This window comes from Babylonia areolata, chromosome 25 (assembly GCF_041734735.1).
Source record: "Babylonia areolata isolate BAREFJ2019XMU chromosome 25, ASM4173473v1, whole genome shotgun sequence".
NCBI classification, from domain to species: Eukaryota; Metazoa; Mollusca; class Gastropoda; order Neogastropoda; family Buccinidae; genus Babylonia; species Babylonia areolata.
In genome coordinates, this window is record NC_134900.1 from 40313695 (window position 1) to 40335052 (window position 21358).

The following is a 21358-nucleotide window of genomic DNA, read 5'->3' on the forward strand; positions in this document are numbered from 1 at the left end:
CTGAACAGCTACAATGGCTATGTAGGCTGTCAATTAAGACCTGGGACTAGAGCAGCAAACCCCCAAAAGCACTGATGCCCCCGCCGACATAGCTCGCTCGATCACTGGCCACTAAGCCTCCCGACCACGACAAGGTAGTGACCCCCCCGGGAGGGGGTCAAGAGAACACCAGCTTGACCCCCTCCAGGTTTCGGGAGGAAGCAACATAGCAAGCACACAGATACAAGAACACTTTTTTTCTATAGTAGATCATTTCGGATCCTTTCTCTTGGTGTGTGTGTGTGTGTGTGTGTGTGTGTGTGTGTGTGTGTGTGTGTGTGTGTGTGTGTGTGTGTGTGTGTGTAATCGCAACTGGGTGCGTTCTGATGCTCAGCATAAACAGAGAAAAACGACAACAAAACAAACGGTGAATGCGAACGTCTGTACCTCTGTACACATGCACACACACAAAAGCCTCCATACTCTCTTCCCCCCCCCCCCCACACACACACAAACGCATGCACACACACACGCACGCACACACACACACACACATACACAGACACACATACAAACACACACATACACACAGCGTTATGCTGACAGCATGCAAGCAGCATTTTTATTTCATTCAAGACATTCAAACACTGAACACCCACAACGCTGTCATAAAATGCAGCAAGCAAACCGAAATTGGTTAATAAAGAAGAAGCAGATTCCATAGATGTAAATAACTCAGACAGGAAAATATACTGAACACAGAAAAGGCAGAAGAAAAAAGTGTAAATCATTGGTCCCGGTAAGCCCAAAGTGTGATAATTAATTTTAGTCAGGCTTGAGCGATATGGCATGTCCCACAAGTTATTTCCCTTACACCATGTTCCAACACAATAGTCTCGGCTTGCCAGTGCCATGCTGCGCTTTCCCGTGAAATGTTTCCACCTACATCGGTACTTGCTAACGACCCCCCACCCATCCCCCTCATTTAAATCATATAAATCGTACAACACTTACTTCTTAACACCTGCGTGTTTGAGTGATTTGGCTCAGTGGACAGAACGAAGAACTAACATCCCAGAAGTTTGCTGGTTCAAACCTGGGTAAGCCGTATATAACTGAATGGTCTCCTTTATACTTAGCGTGACGCTCAAACAATATTCTTAAAAAAATGGATCTTTAACCCCCTCCTCTCCCCGGTCACCTATGTGCGTGTGTGTACGTGTCAATGTGGGGGTAAGGATGGGGGTGGGTGATGAGATGGGAAAGGTGTGTGAGTTAATAGTAATGCTAGTGTTTACATTAAAAATCTCATTACCATTAAAGTTTCTTATAGAGAGTGTGTGTCTTAACGAGTATACGTTCTTTTGAATTATATTCCTGTACATCATATTGTATTGCTAAACACACTTTAAACTGCATAAATGTTATACAAATGCTTTTTACTATTATTATTATGATGATAACAACAGCAAAAACAATAATAATAATAACTTGAGTGATAATAATGATGATAATAACAAAAACAATATCGGACTGTACAATCTGCCAGCACTAACTGCCTTCGTGAAGGGAACAGAGTACAGAAGAAAAAAAAATCAACAATAATATTGCTCTTCTGGATTCCACATTTACACTGAACAGTTTACCATTCGCTATGTTATACAGAAAAAAAAAGAAATGATTAGAACGAACCTTTCACACTGGACATTTTGAGAAAAGGATCACTTCAAAACATAGTGGATGTCCTATAACCCTTTCTTCATAATATAGTGGATGTCTTATAATCCTTTCTTCATAATATAGCTGATGTCCTGTAACCCTTTCTTCATAATATAGTGGTTGTCCTATAATTCTTTATTCATAATATAGCTGATGTCCTGTAACCCTTTCTTCATAATATAGTGGATGTCCTATAATCCTTTCTTCATAATATAGTGGATGTCCTATAATCCTTTCTTCAACACAGAGTGGATGTCCCATAATCCTTTCTTCAACACATAGTGGATGTCCTGTAACCCTTTCTTCATAATATAGTGGATGTCCCATAATCCTTTCTTCAACACATAGTGGATGTCCCATAATCCTTTCTTCAACACATAATGGATGTCCTGTAATCCTTTCTTCAACACATAGTGGATGTCCCATAATCCTTTCTTCAACACATAGTGGATGTCCCATAATCCTTTCTTCAACACACAGTGAATGTCTCATAATCCTTTCTTCAACACATAGTGGATGTCCTGTAATCCTTTCTTCAACACTTGCATGTCTTTTGGTCGTTTCTTCAATACGTCACGGATGTTCTATCATCATGTGTTCAATCGTAGTGTATGTTCTACAATCCCCTTTCAATACGTACTGAATGTTCTTTGACCCTTTGTTCAACATGTTTTGGATGTCAAATAATCCTTTGTTCAAAATGTAGTGCTTGTACTATAATCCCTTCTCCAAAAACGTACGAACTCTTATAATCCTTTCTTCAAAACATGTGGATATCCTATGATCCCTTCTTCAAATTCTAAACGCTGGCCTTGTTTGCTAACCTCGTACTGACTGCAGCTTAGTCTGCTGGCCTATCCACACACCAGAACCGTTCAAAGACAATTCTTTATTTGTTGTTTGATTTCACGCTATACACAAAGAACTCCACACTATAAAAATGAAATATGACACATAACTACATGCTTCCCGAATCACCTGAATTCATAGTCTACACTAAATACACTGCAAGGAATGTGAATAATGTTGATTATGACCAGATGTTTTCCTTATTCAGTGACCACGTGTTATCTACAATCGGCAGCAGGCCATGACAAGAATTATGTACACTGAATGTAGTTGTGTCAATATCTACATTAGATATGTTTACATGCTGATAAATAACTGAGATGGATATCACTTTTCATCTCACTGATCAGTGTGAATGGTTCATCAATGGGGCTTCCTCCGTTCTTTGGAAGAAAAAGATGCTATCACTGGTGGTATTACAATCGCACAACACAATGCTGTAAAAATGAACATGTGCTTATTAAGTATCAAAATTATGAAGAAATTCCATTCAGCTCAGTTAAGTGATTTTCATTCATCACAAATGACGCATACAAAACTCGGATATTTCAGCACTCATTCTGTGGGACTCAGCTCCCTGCTATAAACTGAACGATGTCGTATCAAAGGAAGTGTGGTACAAAAGACTGTGGGCATAAACTACGTTCATTAACGTGTTCCATAACATGATAAAAGTCATGCTGACTGACTATTTATTACCACCATCGTCAAACTACCAGACCAAGCCAAGTGACACAGATGAGAACCGAGGGGAACTCCTGACCAAAGCAATGTTCAACTCAAACCAGCTCCACGCCTCAAAGCGCGGTACAATGCTAATCAACCACAACCTCAAGAAAAAATTCTAAGCCGGTTGGAAATCCGCAACAACCTTAAACAAACCATATCCAAAGCTTGTGAACAGACCATAAAAAAAACGCGCAAAACGTTTGAAGTTCACAATTCGTGAACAATTTCAAAGTTCGCGCCGCCACCTAAATACCAACAACACGCGCAGGCTTGTGCTCAGAGCTTGTGAGCCACGTGCAGAGGTCTCCGAGCTGTGACCCCCAAAGCCCGTACGGCCCTCACGGCAATGGACCTTTCTTCTCCGTCACGGCAGGCCCCTCCGGCACGGCGTCGCCGTCAATGGTGTTGTAGCTGCTGGACTGCGACATGACGATGTTCTGCAGCTCGGACTCCATGCGCCAGCCGCGCGAGCCGTACATCCTCTGCCAGACCCACAGCCGCAGACGGAAGAGGAGGAAGAGCAGGCCCTGGGCCAGCACGCTGAGGAACATGGCCATGACGCACGTGATGATGGCCTCCACGGGGGCGTGCCAGTTCAGGTAGTTGTACACGTCACGCTCCACGCCAGAGGACCGCAGGGTCCACGTGGAGGGGCTCAGCTTGCTGCCCGCGGGGCCCGGGGTCCAGGCTGGGGTGGTGGGCCGGTGGGTCGAGTCCACGTCCATGGCCAGGCTCTGGCCGTTGAGGAAGAAGATGCCGTTGGACAGCACGTAGCAGGAGCCCAGCGTGATGGAGAAGAACATGTGGAAGAGGCGGAAGGGCGTGGCCATCACCATCATGTCCAGCAGCACGTACAGCGTGTTGGCCGTGTGCTTCACCTGGTTCATCGGCGTCTTGTGCAGCATGACTGTCATCACACAATCAGTATCATCATCATCATCATATCATCGTCATCATCATCATCATCACCACTACCACAGTATCATCATCGTCGTCGTCGTAGTCATCACCATCATAACGACATCATCATCATCTTCACAGCGTCATCGTCATCATCTCCGCAGCGTCATCGTCGTCATCATCATCACAGCGTCATCATCGTCACTTCACGGTTTATCATCACACAGTGTCATCATCACTTTGACGTCATCATGATTATTGACATTGTCATCATCACAAATCGTCATCGTCACTTTGACGTCAATACAAGCGTTGAAATTATTATTATCAACATTGTCATCGTCAGATTGACATCTCCACACCCACATTACCATCACACACATCGTCAGTTTGACGTCATCACAACCACATACATTGTCATCATCACATATCGTCATCGTCAGTTTGACATCATCACTACCATAGACATCATCACAAACATTGGCATCGTCAGTCTGACATCATCACAACCATTAACACTGTCATCATCACACACATCATCATCGTCGCTTTGATATCACCACAACCTCAATATTATCAATCACAGACATTGTTATCACACACATCGTCATCACAGCTAGCTTGACATCACTTTAAATCAAATTACAAGGAACAGAAGAAGCAGAAGAAGGAAGGAGGGTGGTGAAGAAAAAACATGGACAGGAGCTGGAAGCAGAAAAAAGGAAAACCAAGAAAAAGAAAACAGGCAGACATGGACATGTATAGAAGAAGCAACAGCTCTCTCTCTCTCTCTCTCTCTCTCTCTCTCTGTCTCTCTCTGTCTCTGTCTCTCTCTCTGTGCGCGCGCGTGTGTGTGTAAAATCACTTGCGAAAATGACAAGCCTTACAGTACGAATCTGTTTACGACAGCCTATCGTTTCCTGCAGCTGATTTCCATTTGTTTGATACCAACCAGCACACTGCAGCACAACACAATCTCCGTTTCCACGGCGCGACAGTCTGAGACAGGCAGCAGACGGGTCATTAGAAAGCAGGAGTCAGAGGACAAATAACGGTCATCAGTACTGTCCAGATCTACAACGGTTTCCAAGTCAGTGGCACAGGACGATGGGCAGTGATTATGTAGCGCAGACGTAACGTTGTGGCATTTTTCTGTAGAGGGGAAAAGTCCAGCAGTCTCCTTGGTCAGAGGACTATGATCAAAACATCATGGACCTGTTTCACCATACAGCTTCACAGTCTGCACAACAAGATTATTTCATCAAATCAAACAATATTGTCTGGTTCTATTATTTTTGATAAAGAGTTTATTTATATATATATATATATATATATATATATATATATATATAGAGAGAGAGAGAGAGAGAGAGAGAGCTGAGGCAGAAAAAAGGCATCATTTTAGTAAAGCCCTGTTATTAAAGCAAGGTTGCAGAGATGTGAAGAGTGTTTCTATTGGCTGTAATAAGGTTGTGCCAAATGATCACCAGAAGTTATTAGAAATACGGAGAGAACCATCACAAAGTTGAACATGTTGTAATAAAGTGTTAGCAAAGCTCCCAGAAATGGACCCATTGAGGCAGCCAGTGATGGCGTGCAGGATGCACGTTATTAACAGCAGCAATATATTGTGCCCCAGTGTGCATCAAGCTGCAGGGACATGGAAAACGTTATCGTTAGTTTACGTTGTGCAATACCATTATCTGAAATTATGAGAGACATAGGAAAGAGAGAGAGAAAGAGAGAAAGAAAGAGAGACAGACAGACAGACAGACAGAGATAGACAAATGGGAAGGCACGAAAAAGAGAACGTGTGTGTGGCACTGAGATAGTGAACAGAGAGAGAGAGAGAGAGAGTGTGTGTGTGTGTGTGTGTGTGTGTGTGTGGAGAGTGACGGGAAGGGGTCGAAGCTGGCTGACCAGAATATCTTGCGGTATCCATTGTTTTCCGGATTCCTTTAAGCCCACGATTTCTCGCAATCCCACGATTTCTCACAATGTGTGGGAAGTTAAGCCTACGATTTCTCGCAATCCTAAAATTCAACATCGGAACCAATAGCAAACAGCGAAATCAAGGCAATGTACATAACTCAAACAGAAATATAACAAAATATGAGATAATAGAACATAATATCAATAATGACATCATATAACATAATATAATAGAATATGATATAATATAATAAAACTTGAACCAGATCTTTCCCGAGGGATGTTGGGAATAACATCAAAATGATTCTACTTGAATGTGATAGAAAAAAAGATGTTTCACAGTGCATTATCCTCACGTAGAGTGATGGCCTGGAGGTAACGCGTCCGCCTAGGAAGCGAGATAATCTGAGCACGCTGGTTCGAATCACGGCTCAGCCGCCGATATTTTCTCCCCCTCCACTAGACCTTGAGTGGTGGTCTGGACGCTAGTCATTCGGATGAGACGATAAACCGAGGTCCCGTGTGCAGCATGCATTTAGCGCACGTAAAAGAACCCACGGCAACAAAAGGGTTGCTCCTGGCAAAATTCTGTAGAAAAGTCCACTGCGATATAGATTCTCCGTTTCATAGAAGACACCCAAAACATGAAAGTAGTATTTCAAAAACAGAGTGAAAGAAAATAACAAACCAACCAGCCAAGTAAACACATGAAAGGACACACACACACACACACACACACACGCACACACGCACACACGCACACACACACACATCCACTCACTCACTCACTCATAGACATACACATTATTTAAACCAGTACTGTGTCATCACATTCACCGTCTGTTGTTGATGTCTTCGCCAACGCCGCCGTCATTATCTTGATCGTCGTTGTCGTCTCCTTCATCTCTCGTTTCTTTTTCTCTATCTTATTTTCTCTTAGATTTGTATTGGGAAAAGACACGAACCCAACTCCGATGACAATGGAAATATTTTTGATTAAAATAAGGGGGACTCCCTACAATTTCTCGCAACTGAGAGAAAACTTGGGAGGAGAACGACCACGAAATCTCGCAGTCCCACAATTTCTCTCGAAGGGAGTCAAATCGTGGGCCAACACTGGTTCTCGCAGTCCCACAATTTCTCTCATTCTCTCAAAGAGAGTCAAATCGTGGGCCAACACTGGTTCTCGCAGTCCCACAATTTCTCTCATTCTCTCCAAGGGAGTCAAATCGTGGGCCAACACTGGTTCTCGCAGTCCCACAATTTCTCTCATTCTCTCAAAGAGAGTCAAATCGTGGGCCAACACTGGTTCTCGCAGTCCCACAATTTCTCTCATTCTCTCAAAGAGAGTCAAATCGTGGGCCAACACTGGTTCTCGCAGTCTCACAATTTCTCTCATTCTCTCAAAGAGAGTCAAATCGTGGGCCAACACTGGTTCTCGCAGTCCCACAATTTCTCTCATTCTCTCAAAGAGAGTCAAATCGTGGGCCAACACTGGTTCTCGCAGTCCCACAATTTCTCTAAAGGGACACAAATCGTGGGCTAACACTGCCTGTCTTGCTGGCCCTCTATTATCTTGGCAAAAAACCTTCTGCGTCCTCGGCTATTACACATCACGCCACAAGTCTCTTTCTCTGCCTGTCTCTCTCTCTCTTTCCCTAAATCACTCTTTTCTCACTGGTACACACTCTCCTCCCATCTCCCCCTGCACCTCCCTCTCTGTCTCCTCACCTCCACCCCCTCTCTGTCTCGTCTCCTCGCCTCCACCCCCTCTCTGTCTCCTCGCCTCCACCCCCTCTCTGTCTCGTCTCCTCGCCTCCACCCCCTCTCTGTCTCCTCGCCTCCACCCCCTCTCTGTCTCTCCTCCACCCCCTCTCTGTCTCCTCGCCTCCACCCCCTCTCTGTCTCCTCGCCTCCACCCCCTCTCTGTCTCTCCTCCACCCCCTCTCTGTCTCCTCGCCTCCACCCCCTCTCTGTCTCGTCTCCTCGCCTCCACCCCCTCTCTGTCTCCTCGCCTCCACCCCCTCTCTGTCTCTCCTCCACCCCCTCTCTGTGTGTCTCTTACAAACTTCCTCCTCCTTTCTTTTTCCCTAAAACTCCCTGAGTGCAGTGCCAATTTCTCCCTGCCACTCCCCTCTCCTCTCTCTCCCTCCCTCCCACCCACTTCTTTTCCTCTCCTCTCAATGCCCCCCTTCTCTCTCTCTCTTTCTCTGTCCCCCCTTCTCTCTCTCTCTTTCTCTGTCCCCCATTCTCTCTCTCTGTCTCTCTCTCTCTCTCTCTCTCTCTCTCTCTCTCTCTCTCTCTCTCTCTCTCTCTCTCTATATATATATTTATATATACAGTCAGCACACTGCTGGAGAAAGACAGAGGAAAGACAACACAGAATGGTCAGCACACTGCTGGAGAAAGACAGGAAAGACAACACAGAATGGTCAGCACACTGCTGGAGAAAGACAGGAAAGACAACACAGAACGGTCAGCACACTGCTGGAGAAAGACAGAGGAAAGACAACACAGAACGGTCAGCACACTGCTGGAGAAAGACAGGAAAGACAACACAGAATGGTCAGCACACTGCTGGAGAAAGACAGGAAAGACAACACAGAACGGTCAGCACACTGCTGGAGAAAGACAGGAAAGACAACACAGAATGGTCAGCACACTGCTGGAGAAAGACAGGAAAGACAACACAGAACGGTCAGCACACTGCTGGAGAAAGACAGGAAAGACAACACAGAACGGTCAGCACACTGCTGGAGAAAGACAGAGGAAAGACAACACAGAACGGTCAGCACACTGCTGGAGAAAGACAGAGGAAAGACAACACAGAACGGTCAGCACACTGCTGGAGAAAGACAGAGGAAAGACAACACAGAACGGTCAGCACACTGCTGGAGAAACAGGGACAGGTTTCCACAAGGTACCCAGTACACACACACACACACACACACACACACACACACACACACACACACAGACGCGCGCGCAACTCTGTCTCTCTTTTTTTTCCTTTTTTTTAAGAAATCAGTGGATGCGTAAAATTTCTGCAAATGAGCAGGATAGTCTCAGCATCCTTGGAAGGCTCTTTCCCACTTCTTTCTTTCTTCCTTTCTTTTTTTTTTTTTTGTTGTTGTTGTTGTTGTTGTTCTCTTTTTTTGTGTGTGTTCCTTCCGTCATCATTTTTCTCCTTTCTGTTATCTTTTCTTTTTCTTTCTTTTTTTTCTTTCTTCTCTCATCTCTTTATTCTGTCTTTTTTATTCTCTCTCTCTCTCTCTCTCTCTCTCTCTCTCTTTCTTCCCCCTGTAATCTGTCTTCTTACCATTGTCATGCTCAAACATTGTCAAGGCCATGCAACATATAAAATCACATACAGGGTAGTTTCATGCACAATGTCTGAAAAAGGCGAGGTAGACACGATCTCATTCTCTCTCTCTCTCTCTTTCTCTCTCTCTGGAGGCATTAGCTTTACGGAACGTCTTTAAATGTACACCTTTAAATTGACAACTTGAGTTGTTTTTTTATGGATCCGTATAAGTGCTCGGGTATCTTGGTAGACATAGATCACATCTTACGTAATCTGAGCTCGGTTTCAAAGATAAGATACAGATTCTTACACTTACCATATTTGAATTTAGAAATAGACAGTTTTGCTATCAACAGAGTCGTGTTGATTTTTTTTCTCTTTTCATGATCTGGGATATCCATCTTCGTTGTACCAAACAACGCTACTTTTTCATTCACAGGGATCAGTGTATTGTAACGGGAGAGAATGAACTGTTTCACATGTTTCCAAAAGTCAGATAGTTTGGGGCAAGAGTAAAAGGCGTGTTCAATGTAATCAGTTTCTTGACACCAGCTGCACGTGTTTGTGTTTGACACCCCCATTTTTGCAAGCAGAATATTCGTTGGGTAAATGTTATGGATAAATTTGAAGTGGAGTATTCTCAGACGGGATTCATTTGTGCATTCATAAGCTAGGTTGAAATAGTCTTTGATATTGATGTCTAGTTTGCGCTTCCAAAATTGTGTTGCACATATTTCATGGTTTTGTTTGAGGGCAAAGTGTTTTCGGATATGTTTGTTAGATAACGTAGTGAGGTATCCCTCTGTTGTTGCAATGTCTTTGGGGGCATCCTCTTTGTGGGCATCGTTGGATAGATGCTGTTTCCATTGTTGTGGTATTGCGTTTATGATGCCATTGTATTCGAAAAGAAGGCCCGGGTCAGTGCCCAGTTTGCGTTCTACTTCTTCGTATGGCATTACATTTCCATGCTGCCAAAGATCCTGCACGATAAGAATGCCTTTTTTGCTCCATTTGGGAAAGTGTAACACATTACCTTTGTATTTTACATTTTTGTTGTTCCATAGCGGTTCCGTTTTTATATTTTCTATCGGTCTCTTTGTTAAGAACAGCTACTGCTTTTATTACCTCTCTCCAGAAGAATGACTTAACATTTTCCAGCTTTTTAATGTCTTTAGGTAAAATATTACAGCTAAAACTGCAATAACTGTCCTTGAAAGGTGACATATTATGTCTTGCAAGAATGCTCCAATGCGCTTTTGTCTCTCTGAGGAGTCTAGCTGCCCATTTGACCAGGAACATTTGCTGCTGGTGTTCGATGTTGATCATATTCAAGCCACCATCTTCTTTGTCAAGGCTGAGGACGCCTCTTTTTATTTTTTCAAAAGCTTTTTTATTATTAAACTTTTTTTTTCCACAAAAACCTGTACATAAGTGTGTTAATGGTGCTGAGGACTTTGACTGGTAAAGCCGATACTTGCAGAACGTGTGAGAATTGTGACAACAAAAACGTCTTTGCCAAGATAACCTTACCGTATAGTGATGGGTTTCTTCGTTCCCATCGTTTAATCACCATAGTTATTTTTTCAATTTTATATTTCCAGTTTTCTTCCAGTTCCGAAATTTCTTTGTCTGCTGAGAAATATATCCCCAGAATTTTCAGCCTGTCAGGTCTCATGAGAATGCTATTTATGTCGCCTGTTTCATGCTTTCTTGACCCCAGCCACATTCCCTCTGATTTACTTTTATTTAATTTCAGACCTGAGTATTCTTCAAACTGAGATACAATGTCTGTAACTATCCGAATGTCTTGTTCATTTTTTAGAGTTAATGTTGTATCATCTGCAAACTGTTTTATTTTAGAGGTGTTGCTTTCGTTGCACATACCTCTTAATGGCGTCAGTTCAATTCCTGGAATCTCTTTATTGTTTCTAATTCTAATCGCCAGTATTTCTACTGCTAGTACGAAAAGAAGGGGACTTAGTGGGCATCCCTGTCTGATTCCTCGTTCTGTTGGAAACCAATCAGATAGTCATCCACCATTGTGAACACAACTTTATGTGTTTTTCATTACAGTAGAAACAACATTCTTAAATATTGGGCCAAAGCTGAAAATATCTAGTGCTTTGATGATACAATCTTTTGATATTGTGCCAAAGGCTTTAGAGAAATCTAGAGCAACTAGAGCACCTGTTTGATTCGTTGTATTGAGGTGCTTAGTGAGGTCATCAAAGAATCTCAAGTGAACTGCTATATTTCTTCCCTTTATGAAACCTACTTGGTCTTCATTTACAACTGTTCTGATGACATTTTGGAGTCTCGTGGCAAGCGCTTTCGTGACTATCTTATAGTCTGTATTTGTGAGAGTAATAGGTCTATAATTTGTGAGGTTGTTTTTGTCCAGGTCCTTGCCTTTATGGATTAATGTAACAATTCCTTTCTTCATTGAGAAAGGTAATTCTCCTTCCTTGATGGCTTCTGTAATACAGAGAAGGAATGGCGTTTTTAGTTTGTCCCAGAACGTTTTATAAAATGCTGGTGTGAGGCCGTCACTACCAGGCGCAGAGTCTTTGTTTAAGTTTGTGAGTGCTACTGTTAGCTCGTCCAGAGTTATTTCTTTGTCACAGAGGTCTTTTTCTTCTTCAGTAAGTACTGGGTAATCTTCGTTGCTCAGGAAATGGTCTCTTATGTTTCTACCTTTATCTACGGATAAGTCTTTCTTGTATAACTCTGTATAAAATTTCTCGATCTGGTTCAGTATTGTCTGTGGATTGTCTGTCGTCTTTTGGTTTATGCGCGTAGAGATGATATTACGTTCGCGGCTCCTTGGGCCCTTTCAAGGCGGAGAAAATATTTTGTGCTTTTTTCCCCGTCCTCTATCCACTTGACTCTTGAACGAATCTGAGCACCTCTTGCTTCTGTTAGTTCCTGTAGTTCTATTTCTTTTTTTAGTTGTTGCGCTTTCATTATCATGTTTTATCAAGAATGCTTTGTGTCAGATTTTGTTCAATGTCGTGCAGCATTTTGATTTTTGCATGTTTATTTGAAGCTCTATTTTTGGCGATTTTTGAATAGTTGATACAGTAGGACTTGTATTTAACTTTAAACATTTCCCAGGCTTTTTGTGGATTTTCGTCTTTATATTTTGAGAAATGTGAATCTATAAATTCGTTTGTTTCTTCCAGAAAACGTTCCTCGGATAGCAACGAGCTATTAAACTTCCAGTATCCTTGACCTCTTTGAAACATGTTTGCGCTGAATATTGCTTTCACAAGTTTGTGGTCTGAGTGGGGAAATAACTCAATGTCTGTTTTCTGCACGAGTGCGTGGGAGATAGTGTCACAGAAAATATAATCAATTCTCCTCAGTTGCTGTGAAAGGAGTGGATCTTGACCAAGTATATTCTTTGACGTCTGGGTGGATAGATCTCCATGTGTCTTCCAGGTCTAGAGAAGATAACATTTCCATGAGAGCTTCATTTTCTCGTGGTGAGTGTGGTTTGCCCGCGATGTTATCTAGATGGCTTATTGTTGTGTTGAAATCACCCAGTACCCACAAATGGTCGTAGTCTTGCTTTAGCAGTAGGCTGCCGTCGAGTTTGGTGCATAGCAATTAGCGATGATGGTTATTTTGTTGTCATGCATGACTCTAATTAGTAGTATTCTCTCTGCTGCGTGAATTAATTCTGCCTGCATCTGCTTAAGTTTGGAAATGAGGATAATGAGTCCGTTGCTTCTGTTAGTTCCTGCACTATAGAATATGCTTCCCGACCATTGTCTATCGATTTCGTGCATCACATCATCTGTAACGTATGTCTCCTGCAAACATGCTATGTCTAGCTTTTGTTTTCTGAGGAAGTCAAATACAACTTTTCTTTTTAGCTTATTTTCTCAAACCTCGCACATTTAAAGTACCATTACATATATCGTGGTTCATAACTGGTATGGGGATAGCATTTCTTCAAATTTCTGCAGCAGATAAACAAAATCATTAATCGTAAATCACAAGTCCATAAAACGAAGCCAAAGGTCGTGAGGGAGAGGTCAGACCGGTGGGGAGAGATCACGTGCTAGGTGTCGGCCCCCTCCTTCATGCTGTCTTCTATCTCTTCCTCTCCTCTTGCTTTGTCCGGGCTCACTACAGTCGGCCGTTTGCTGTCCGGCACTGGCGTTGTGGGAGATTCACTCCTCTCCCTTTTTTCTTTTCTTCCAGCAGGGCTCGTTGTTGCGGTGTGTGTGTGCGCCGGCTTCACGGGACTGGCTGCTTTCTGGCCCTGCGTGTTGCTCGCATCACCTCTGCCGCACACTGGCACTTGCTGGTCTGGCAGTGTCGGTTCTGGTTGACTGCTGCCCTGTGGCTCGCATGCTGCTGGTGTTTCAACTTCTTCCCTAACTTCTTCTTCCTCGGCATCGAGGGGCACCGAAGAGGGGCAGTCCATTATTTTATGCCCCTGCTGCAGGCAACCTTTGCAAACCACCTCCCCTTCACAGTTAGCTGCCACATGTCCCTCCTGCAGGCATTTGTTACACTTTTTTGGTTTTGGTTTTTGTTCTTTGTGATAAATGTCTGCAGTGAATAAACCAATTTTCATGACTGGCCTCAGTGGTGCGACTGGTACCCTGATGTATACAAAACGGCGGCCAGTTTCAAACTGGGTCAGTCGCCCGTCGGGGTTCCTTGCCAGCTCATTTCTGAGAGATGACCGTAGCTCTACCCCTATCTTTTTCAGAGCTGCTTCATATTGTTCGTTACTGATACTAAGCGGGATGTTATTCACCCACAGCTTTGTAGTGGGTTTTTCATCCCCCTGGTCCTTGTTAACAAAAGGATTCCTATCCAGGAGAGACACTCGTGCTCCCCTAAACAGGAACCCTTCCAGTAACAAATGGTCTCTTACTTCTTCATTTCGCGGATATATCCGCCACAGACCGCGAATCCGCTGCGCCCCCTGAATTGTTCCTCGCCCGCACGCAGCCTCCGCGGCAACACAAATGTCATACACTGTAGGCAGCGTCTCATATGTAGGGAGTGCCCTGGCAGTAGCCTAACGTATACTGGTTCCACGGCCGGCGGGGCTGGCGTGGCCGCCGCCATGGTGGCTCCAACACTGGAAACTGCTTTCTCCTAGTCTTTTTCTCTCGTTCCGCACACAGATGTTGACGAAAGGAGCACAGTACAAACACACAGTATACTAACTCTCTTTTCTCACTTACAAACCTGGAGCTAAATCCTTCGACATATCGAAGCCACTATATTTTTGCAAAAAAAAAGCACAGAGCACAGAAGAACGTGGCCTGCCGACATCGGAGGCCAAACCGGAAGTCACTCTGTCTCTTTCTCTCTCGCTGTCTCTGTCCCTCTCTGTGTCTCTGTCCCTCTCTGTCTCTCCAAGGAAACCCGAACAGAGACATATAATGAAAACTTCAACACAACAGTGATTACCACCATTACACGTTTTGGTCAGAAGAGCAGTTGGTTAGTTAGTCATTGGCTTAACGCCATGTCAACCACGAAGGTTGTCTCATGGCGGTTTTAAATCAGATAAAATTGAGAATGACATCAAAGACGAAGTCGAGGAACAGACACGTGCGTGCGCGCGCACACACACACAACCACTCTCTCTTGTACACACACACACACACACGGAATCTCTCTCCCTCCTCTCTCTCAGATAAACAGACACACATTGACAGACACACACACACGCAAACTCTCTCCCTCCTCTCTCTATATCTCTCAGACAGACACACACAGACATACACACAAGTGCATACTCCTCTTCCCACACCGTCATCCATCACCCACCAATACCCCCCCTCATCACCACTGCCCCACGATCTTCATCTATCACCCACCACCCCCCCCCCCACCCCCCAATCATCACCACTGCCCCACGATCTTCATCCTCTGTCCGCAGTAATGGTTGAAATACGACCCACACCAACACTGTCTCCCAAAGCTCTTTGTACCTCCACCCCCTGCCACCGCACCATTACTGTTCCCGACACACACAGCGCGTCATCATGGGAGTGACGTCACTTGGGAAATGACGCGAACATGGTGTGGAGTGATCGTGAAATGACGGAATGAAGTAAACGTGGGGCATGACGATTGCATCGAGTAACATATCAATTGGTAAGTGACGTAAACACAGGTAATGACGTAAGCATGGGATGACGAAAAAGATAATGACGTAAACATGATAAAAAGACGTCACGAGAACATAAGAAGCAGACAGAAGAAGGTAGAATGGAAGAAAGAAGGAGCGAAGTTCTAGCAGCAGCTGAAGAAGATGGAGGAGGGAGGGGAGGAGGAGGTGGTGGTGAAGGTGCTTGTGTAGGTAGTGGAGGTGGTGGAGGGAGAGGAGGAGGAGGTGGTGGTGAAGGTGCTTGTGTAGGTAGTGGAGGAGGGGGAGGGGGAGGAAGTGGAGGAGGAGGTGGTGGTGAAGGTGCTTGTGTAGGTAGTGGAGGAGGTGGAGGGGGAGGAAGGGGAGGAGGTGGTGGTGGTGAAACAGAAGAAAAAGACGATGACGTTGGTGACGGCGACAACTAAAAAGAAGAAGATAACACGGCGACGGAGAAGACGACGATGACGAAGAAGAGTGAAAGACGAAGAAGACAAACCCCAGCTCTGGTGAACCCCCCACTGCTGACAGAAAGTCCAGAACAGCCATCCATTGTCCCCAGACGAGGTTCAGGAAGGAGAGAGAGAGAGAGAGAGAGAGAGAGAGAGAGAGAGAGAGGTGGGGGAGGGCACCAAACGAATGGTTGACTGGACAGTTTGCAGACAGTGACTCTCAGTTTAACGCCGCTAAATGACGGAGGATTGCGCCAGGACAATTCAGGTGGCTGAGCTCTGCGTGCTGTTGGTGATTTTCAATTGAACCGTCTGACTGGGTGCTGTGCTTTGTCAGACACCCCGGGGGAGGGGGGCGGGTGGAAAGGAGGGGGGGATCGTGGGCGGGGTGGGGGTGAGTAGAGGGGTGGATGGGAGGGTGGATGTGGAATGTGGGTGGGTTAAAGGAGTGAGATGAGTAAAGGAAAGACTGGTTAATTGTGCTGTTGGGGGAGTGGGGGGGTGGAGGGGGGGGTGTTGAAGGAGTGGGATGAGTGAAGGAAAGACTGGTTAACTGTGCTGATGGGGGAGTGAGGGGTGGATGGGGGGGGGGTGTTGAAGGAGTGGGATGAGTGAAGGAAAGACTGGTTAATTGTGCTGATGGGGGAGTGGGGGGTGGATGGGGGGGGGGGGGGGGTTGAAGGAGTGGGATGAGTGAAGGAAAGACTGGTTAACTGTGCTGATGGGGGAGTGAGGGGTGGATGGGGGGGGGGGTGTTGAAGGAGTGGGATGAGTAAAGGAAAGACTGGTTAATTGTGCTGTTGGGGGAGTGGGGGTGTGGAGGGGGGGGGTGTTGAAGGAGTGGGATGAGTGAAGGAAAGACTGGTTAATTGTGCTGTTGGGGGAGTGGGGGGGGGGGGTGGGGGTGGAGGGGGGGGGTGTTGAAGGAGTGGGATGAGTGAAGGAAAGACTGGTTAATTGTGCTGTTGGGGGAGTGGGGGGGGGGGGTGGAGGGGGGGGGGTGTTGAAGGAGTGGGATGAGTAAAGGAAAGACTGGTTAATTGTACTGTTGGGGGAGTGGGGGGGGGGGGGGGTGGAGGGGGGGGGGTGTTGAAGGAGTGGGATGAGTGAAGGAAAGACTGGTTAATTGTGCTGTTGGGGGAGTGGGGGGGTGGAGGGGGGGGTGTTGAAGGAGTGGGATGAGTGAAGGAAAGACTGGTTAACTGTGCTGATGGGGGAGTGAGGGGTGGATGGGGGGGGGGGGGTGTTGAAGGAGTGGGATGAGTAAAGGAAAGACTGGTTAATTGTGCTGTTGGGGGAGTGGGGGTGTGGAGGGGGGGGGTGTTGAAGGAGTGGGATGAGTGAAGGAAAGACTGGTTAATTGTGCTGTTGGGGGAGTGGGGGTGGGGGTGGGGGTGGAGGGGGGGTGTGTTGAAGGAGTGGGATGAGTGAAGGAAAGACTGGTTAATTGTGCTGTTGGGGGAGTGGGGGGGGGGTGGAGGGGGGGGGTGTTGAAGGAGTGGGATGAGTAAAGGAAAGACTGGTTAATTGTGCTGTTGGGGGAGTGGGGGGGGGTGGTGGTGGAGGGGGGGGGTGTTGAAGGAGTGGGATGAGTGAAGGAAAGACTGGTTAATTGTGCTGTTGGGGGAGTGGGGGTGGGGTGGAGGGGGGGGTGTTGAAGGAGTGGGATGAGTGAAGGAAAGACTGGTTAATTGTGCTGATGGGGGAGTGGGGGGTGGATGGGGGGGTGTGTGTGTTGAAGGAGTGGGATGAGTGAAGGAAAGACTGGTTAATTGTGCTGTTGGGGGAGTAGGGGGGTGGAGGGGGGGGTGTTGAAGGAGTGGGATGAGTGAAGGAAAGACTGGTTAACTGTGCTGATGGGGGAGTGAGGGGTGGATGGGGGGGGGGGGGGTGTTGAAGGAGTGGGATGAGTAAAGGAAAGACTGGTTAATTGTGCTGTTGGGGGAGTGGGGGTGTGGAGGGGGGGGGGTGTTGAAGGAGTGGGATGAGTGAAGGAAAGACTGGTTAATTGTGCTGTTGGGGGAGTGGGGGGGGGGGGTGGGGGTGGAGGGGGTGTGTGTTGAAGGAGTGGGATGAGTGAAGGAAAGACTGGTTAATTGTGCTGTTGGGGGAGTGGGGGGGGGGGTGGAGGGGGGGGGTGTTGAAGGAGTGGGATGAGTAAAGGAAAGACTGGTTAATTGTGCTGTTGGGGGAGTGGGGGGGGGGGTGGTGGAGGGGGGGGGTGTTGAAGGAGTGGGATGAGTGAAGGAAAGACTGGTTAATTGTGCTGTTGGGGGAGTGGGGGTGGGGTGGAGGGGGGGGTGTTGAAGGAGTGGGATGAGTGAAGGAAAGACTGGTTAATTGTGCTGATGGGGGAGTGGGGGGTGGATGGGGGGGGGTGTGTGTGTTGAAGGAGTGGGATGAGTGAAGGAAAGACTGGTTAATTGTGCTGTTGGGGGAGTAGGGGGGTGGAGGGGGGGGGTGTTGAAGGAGTGGGATGAGTGAAGGAAAGACTGGTTAATTGTGCTGTTGGGGGAGTGGGGGGGGTGGAGGGGGGGGTGTTGAAGGAGTGAGATGAGTGAAGGAAAGACTGGTTAATTGTGCTGTTGGGGGAGTGGGGGGGTGGAGGGGGGGGGGGTGTTGAAGGAGTGGGATGAGTGAAGGAAAGACTGGTTAACTGTGCTGACGGGGGAGTGCGGGGTGGAGGGGGGGGGTGTTGAAGGAGTGGGATGAGTAAAGGAAAGACTGGTTAATTGTGCTGTTGGGGGAGTGGGGGGGGGGGTGGAGGGGGGAGGGTGTTGAAGGAGTGGGATGAGTGAAGGAAAGACTGGTTAATTGTGCTGATGGGGGAGTGGGGGGTGGAGGGGGGGGGGGTGTTGAAGGAGTGAGATGAGTGAAGGAAAGACTGGTTAATTGTGCTGATGGGGGAGTGGGGGGTGGATGGGGGGGGGGGGTTGAAGGAGTGGGATGAGTGAAGGAAAGACTGGTTAACTGTGCTGATGGGGGAGAGGAGGTGGAGGGGGGGTGGAGGGGGGGGGGGTTGAAGGAGTGAGATGAGTGAAGGAAAGACTGGTTAATTGTGCTGATGGGGGAGTGGGGGGGGGGGTGGATGGGAGGGGTGGGGGAGGTTGAAGGAGTGGGATGAGTGAAGGAAAGACTGGTTAACTGTGCTGATGGGGGAGTGAGGAGGTGGAGGGGGGGGTGGAGGGGGGGTTGAAGGAGTGAGATGAGTGAAGGAAAGACTGGTTAATTGTGCTGATGGGGGAGTGGGGGGGGGGGGGTGGATGGGAGGGGTGGGGGAGGTTGAAGGAGTGGGATGAGTGAAGGAAAGACTGGTTAACTGTGCTGATGGGGGAGTGAGGAGGTGGAGGGGGGGGGTAGGAGGGGGGGGGTTGAAGGAGTGAGATGAGTGAAGGAAAGACTGGTTAATTGTGCTGATGGGGGAGTGGGGGGTGGGGTGGATGGGAGGGGTGGGGGAGGTTGAAGGAGTGGGATGAGTGAAGGAAAGACTGGTTAACTGTGCTGATGGGGGAGTGAGGAGGTGGAGGGGGGGTGGAGGGGGGGGGGGTTGAAGGAGTGAGATGAGTGAAGGAAAGACTGGTTAATTGTGCTGATGGGGGAGTGGGGGGGGGGTGGAGGGGGGGGGGGTTGAAGGAGTGAGATGAGTGAAGGAAAGACTGGTTAATTGTGCTGATGGGGGAGTGGGAGCGCTCAAGATTACAGACAGCACAGAGAGAGAGAGAGAGAGAGAGAGAGAGAGAGAGAGTGTGTGCGTGTGCGCGTGTGTATATATATATATGTGTGTGTGTGTGTGTGTGCGCACGCGCGCGCATGCACATGTATTTGTGTGTTGGTGTTTGTGTTTGTTTGTGTGTGTTTATGTGTATGCCTGTTCACGTGTACCCATCCACACAGACATACACACCAAAAGCTGAGGTATGCATGCACATCCGTCACACACAGACAGATCACACACACACACACACACACACACACACACACACAATCAGTTTGGTAGAAGTAGGATTTATCTGTGGCTGCTTACTGACTATAACCGTATGTGAAACCCGCGCTTACTTTTACCCACACATCCACAAAAACATAGGTCTACACACAGAATATAACAAACATAGGTCTACACACAAAATAAGACAAACACAGGTCTACATACAAAATAAGACAAACATAGGTGTACACACAAAATAAGACAAACATAGGTCTACACACAAAATATAACAAACATAGGTCTACACGCAACATATGACAAACATAGGTCTACACGTAAAATATGACAAACATAGGTCCACACACAATATACGACAAACATAGGTCTACACAGACAAACATAGGTCTACACACAATATACGACAAACATAGGTCTACACACAAAATATGACAAACATAGGTCTACACACAAAATGTGACAAACACATCAACGCGAACGCGTATATTTTTCTTGTTGCCCAAGTTTCATTTATGAACTGAGAAGAACAAAAAGAAATCGGACTGAAAAAAAATATAGCCCCCTTAATTTCCACCCCTAAAATACTGACCCCTCCCTTGTCCAGCCAGCTAGCATGGCAGAGAAAGGGGCATTACGGAGTGTTCATTTCAACAGAAACCCCTCCCACATTTCCGTCACCCGGTTACAATCTGTCGGAAAGATGACCATGTCAATTCTGCGTAGGATCGTCTTCGCTTTCTACGTAAAAGCAGCCTGACTTTTGGAGACACACCACACTGACAGATCAAATGCCAGCACTGTTGGGGGTATTGTTTGTTTTCCCACAACATGTTTGGCTGCAATGCCAGCACTGTTGGGGGTATTGTTTGTTTTCCCACAACATGTTTGGCTGCAATGCCAGCACTGTTGGGGGTATTGTTTGTTTTCCCACAACATGTTTGGCTGCATTGCCAGCACTGTTGGGGGTATTGTTTGTTTTCCCACAACATGTTTGGCTGCAATGCCAGCACTGTTGGGGGTATTGTTTGTTTTCCCACAACATGTTTGGCTGCAATGCCAGCACTGTTGGGGGTATTGTTTGTTTTCCCACAACATGTTTGGCTGCATTGCCAGCACTTTTGGGGGTATTGTTTGTTTTCCCACAACATGTTTGGCTGCAATGCCAGCACTGTTGGGGGGTATTGTTTGTTTTCCCACAACATGTTTGGCTGCAATGCCAGCACTGTTGGGGGTATTGTTTGTTTTCCCACAACATGTTTGGCTGCAATGCCAGCACTGTTGGGGGTATTGTTTGTTTTCCCACAACATGTTTGGCTGCATTGCCAGCACTGTTGGGGGTATTGTTTGTTTTCCCACAACATGTTTGGCTGCAATGCCAGCACTGTTGGGGGTATTGTTTGTTTTCCCACAACATGTTTGGCTGCAATAAA

The 21358-nt window shown here is 46.6% G+C and overlaps 1 protein-coding gene across 1 annotated transcript in view; it reads right to left on the bottom strand.

Moving 5' to 3' along the window:
* Positions 1-585: 585 nt before the first annotated feature.
* LOC143299418 (uncharacterized) overlaps positions 586-21358 on the bottom strand; it is a 100590-nt gene continuing 79817 nt past the window's right edge. Inside the window, exon 2 of the mRNA XM_076612602.1 lies at positions 586-4183. Coding sequence (XP_076468717.1) covers positions 3615-4183 — 569 coding nt within the window. The 3' untranslated portion in view covers positions 586-3614. The remainder of the gene's footprint in view (positions 4184-21358) is intronic.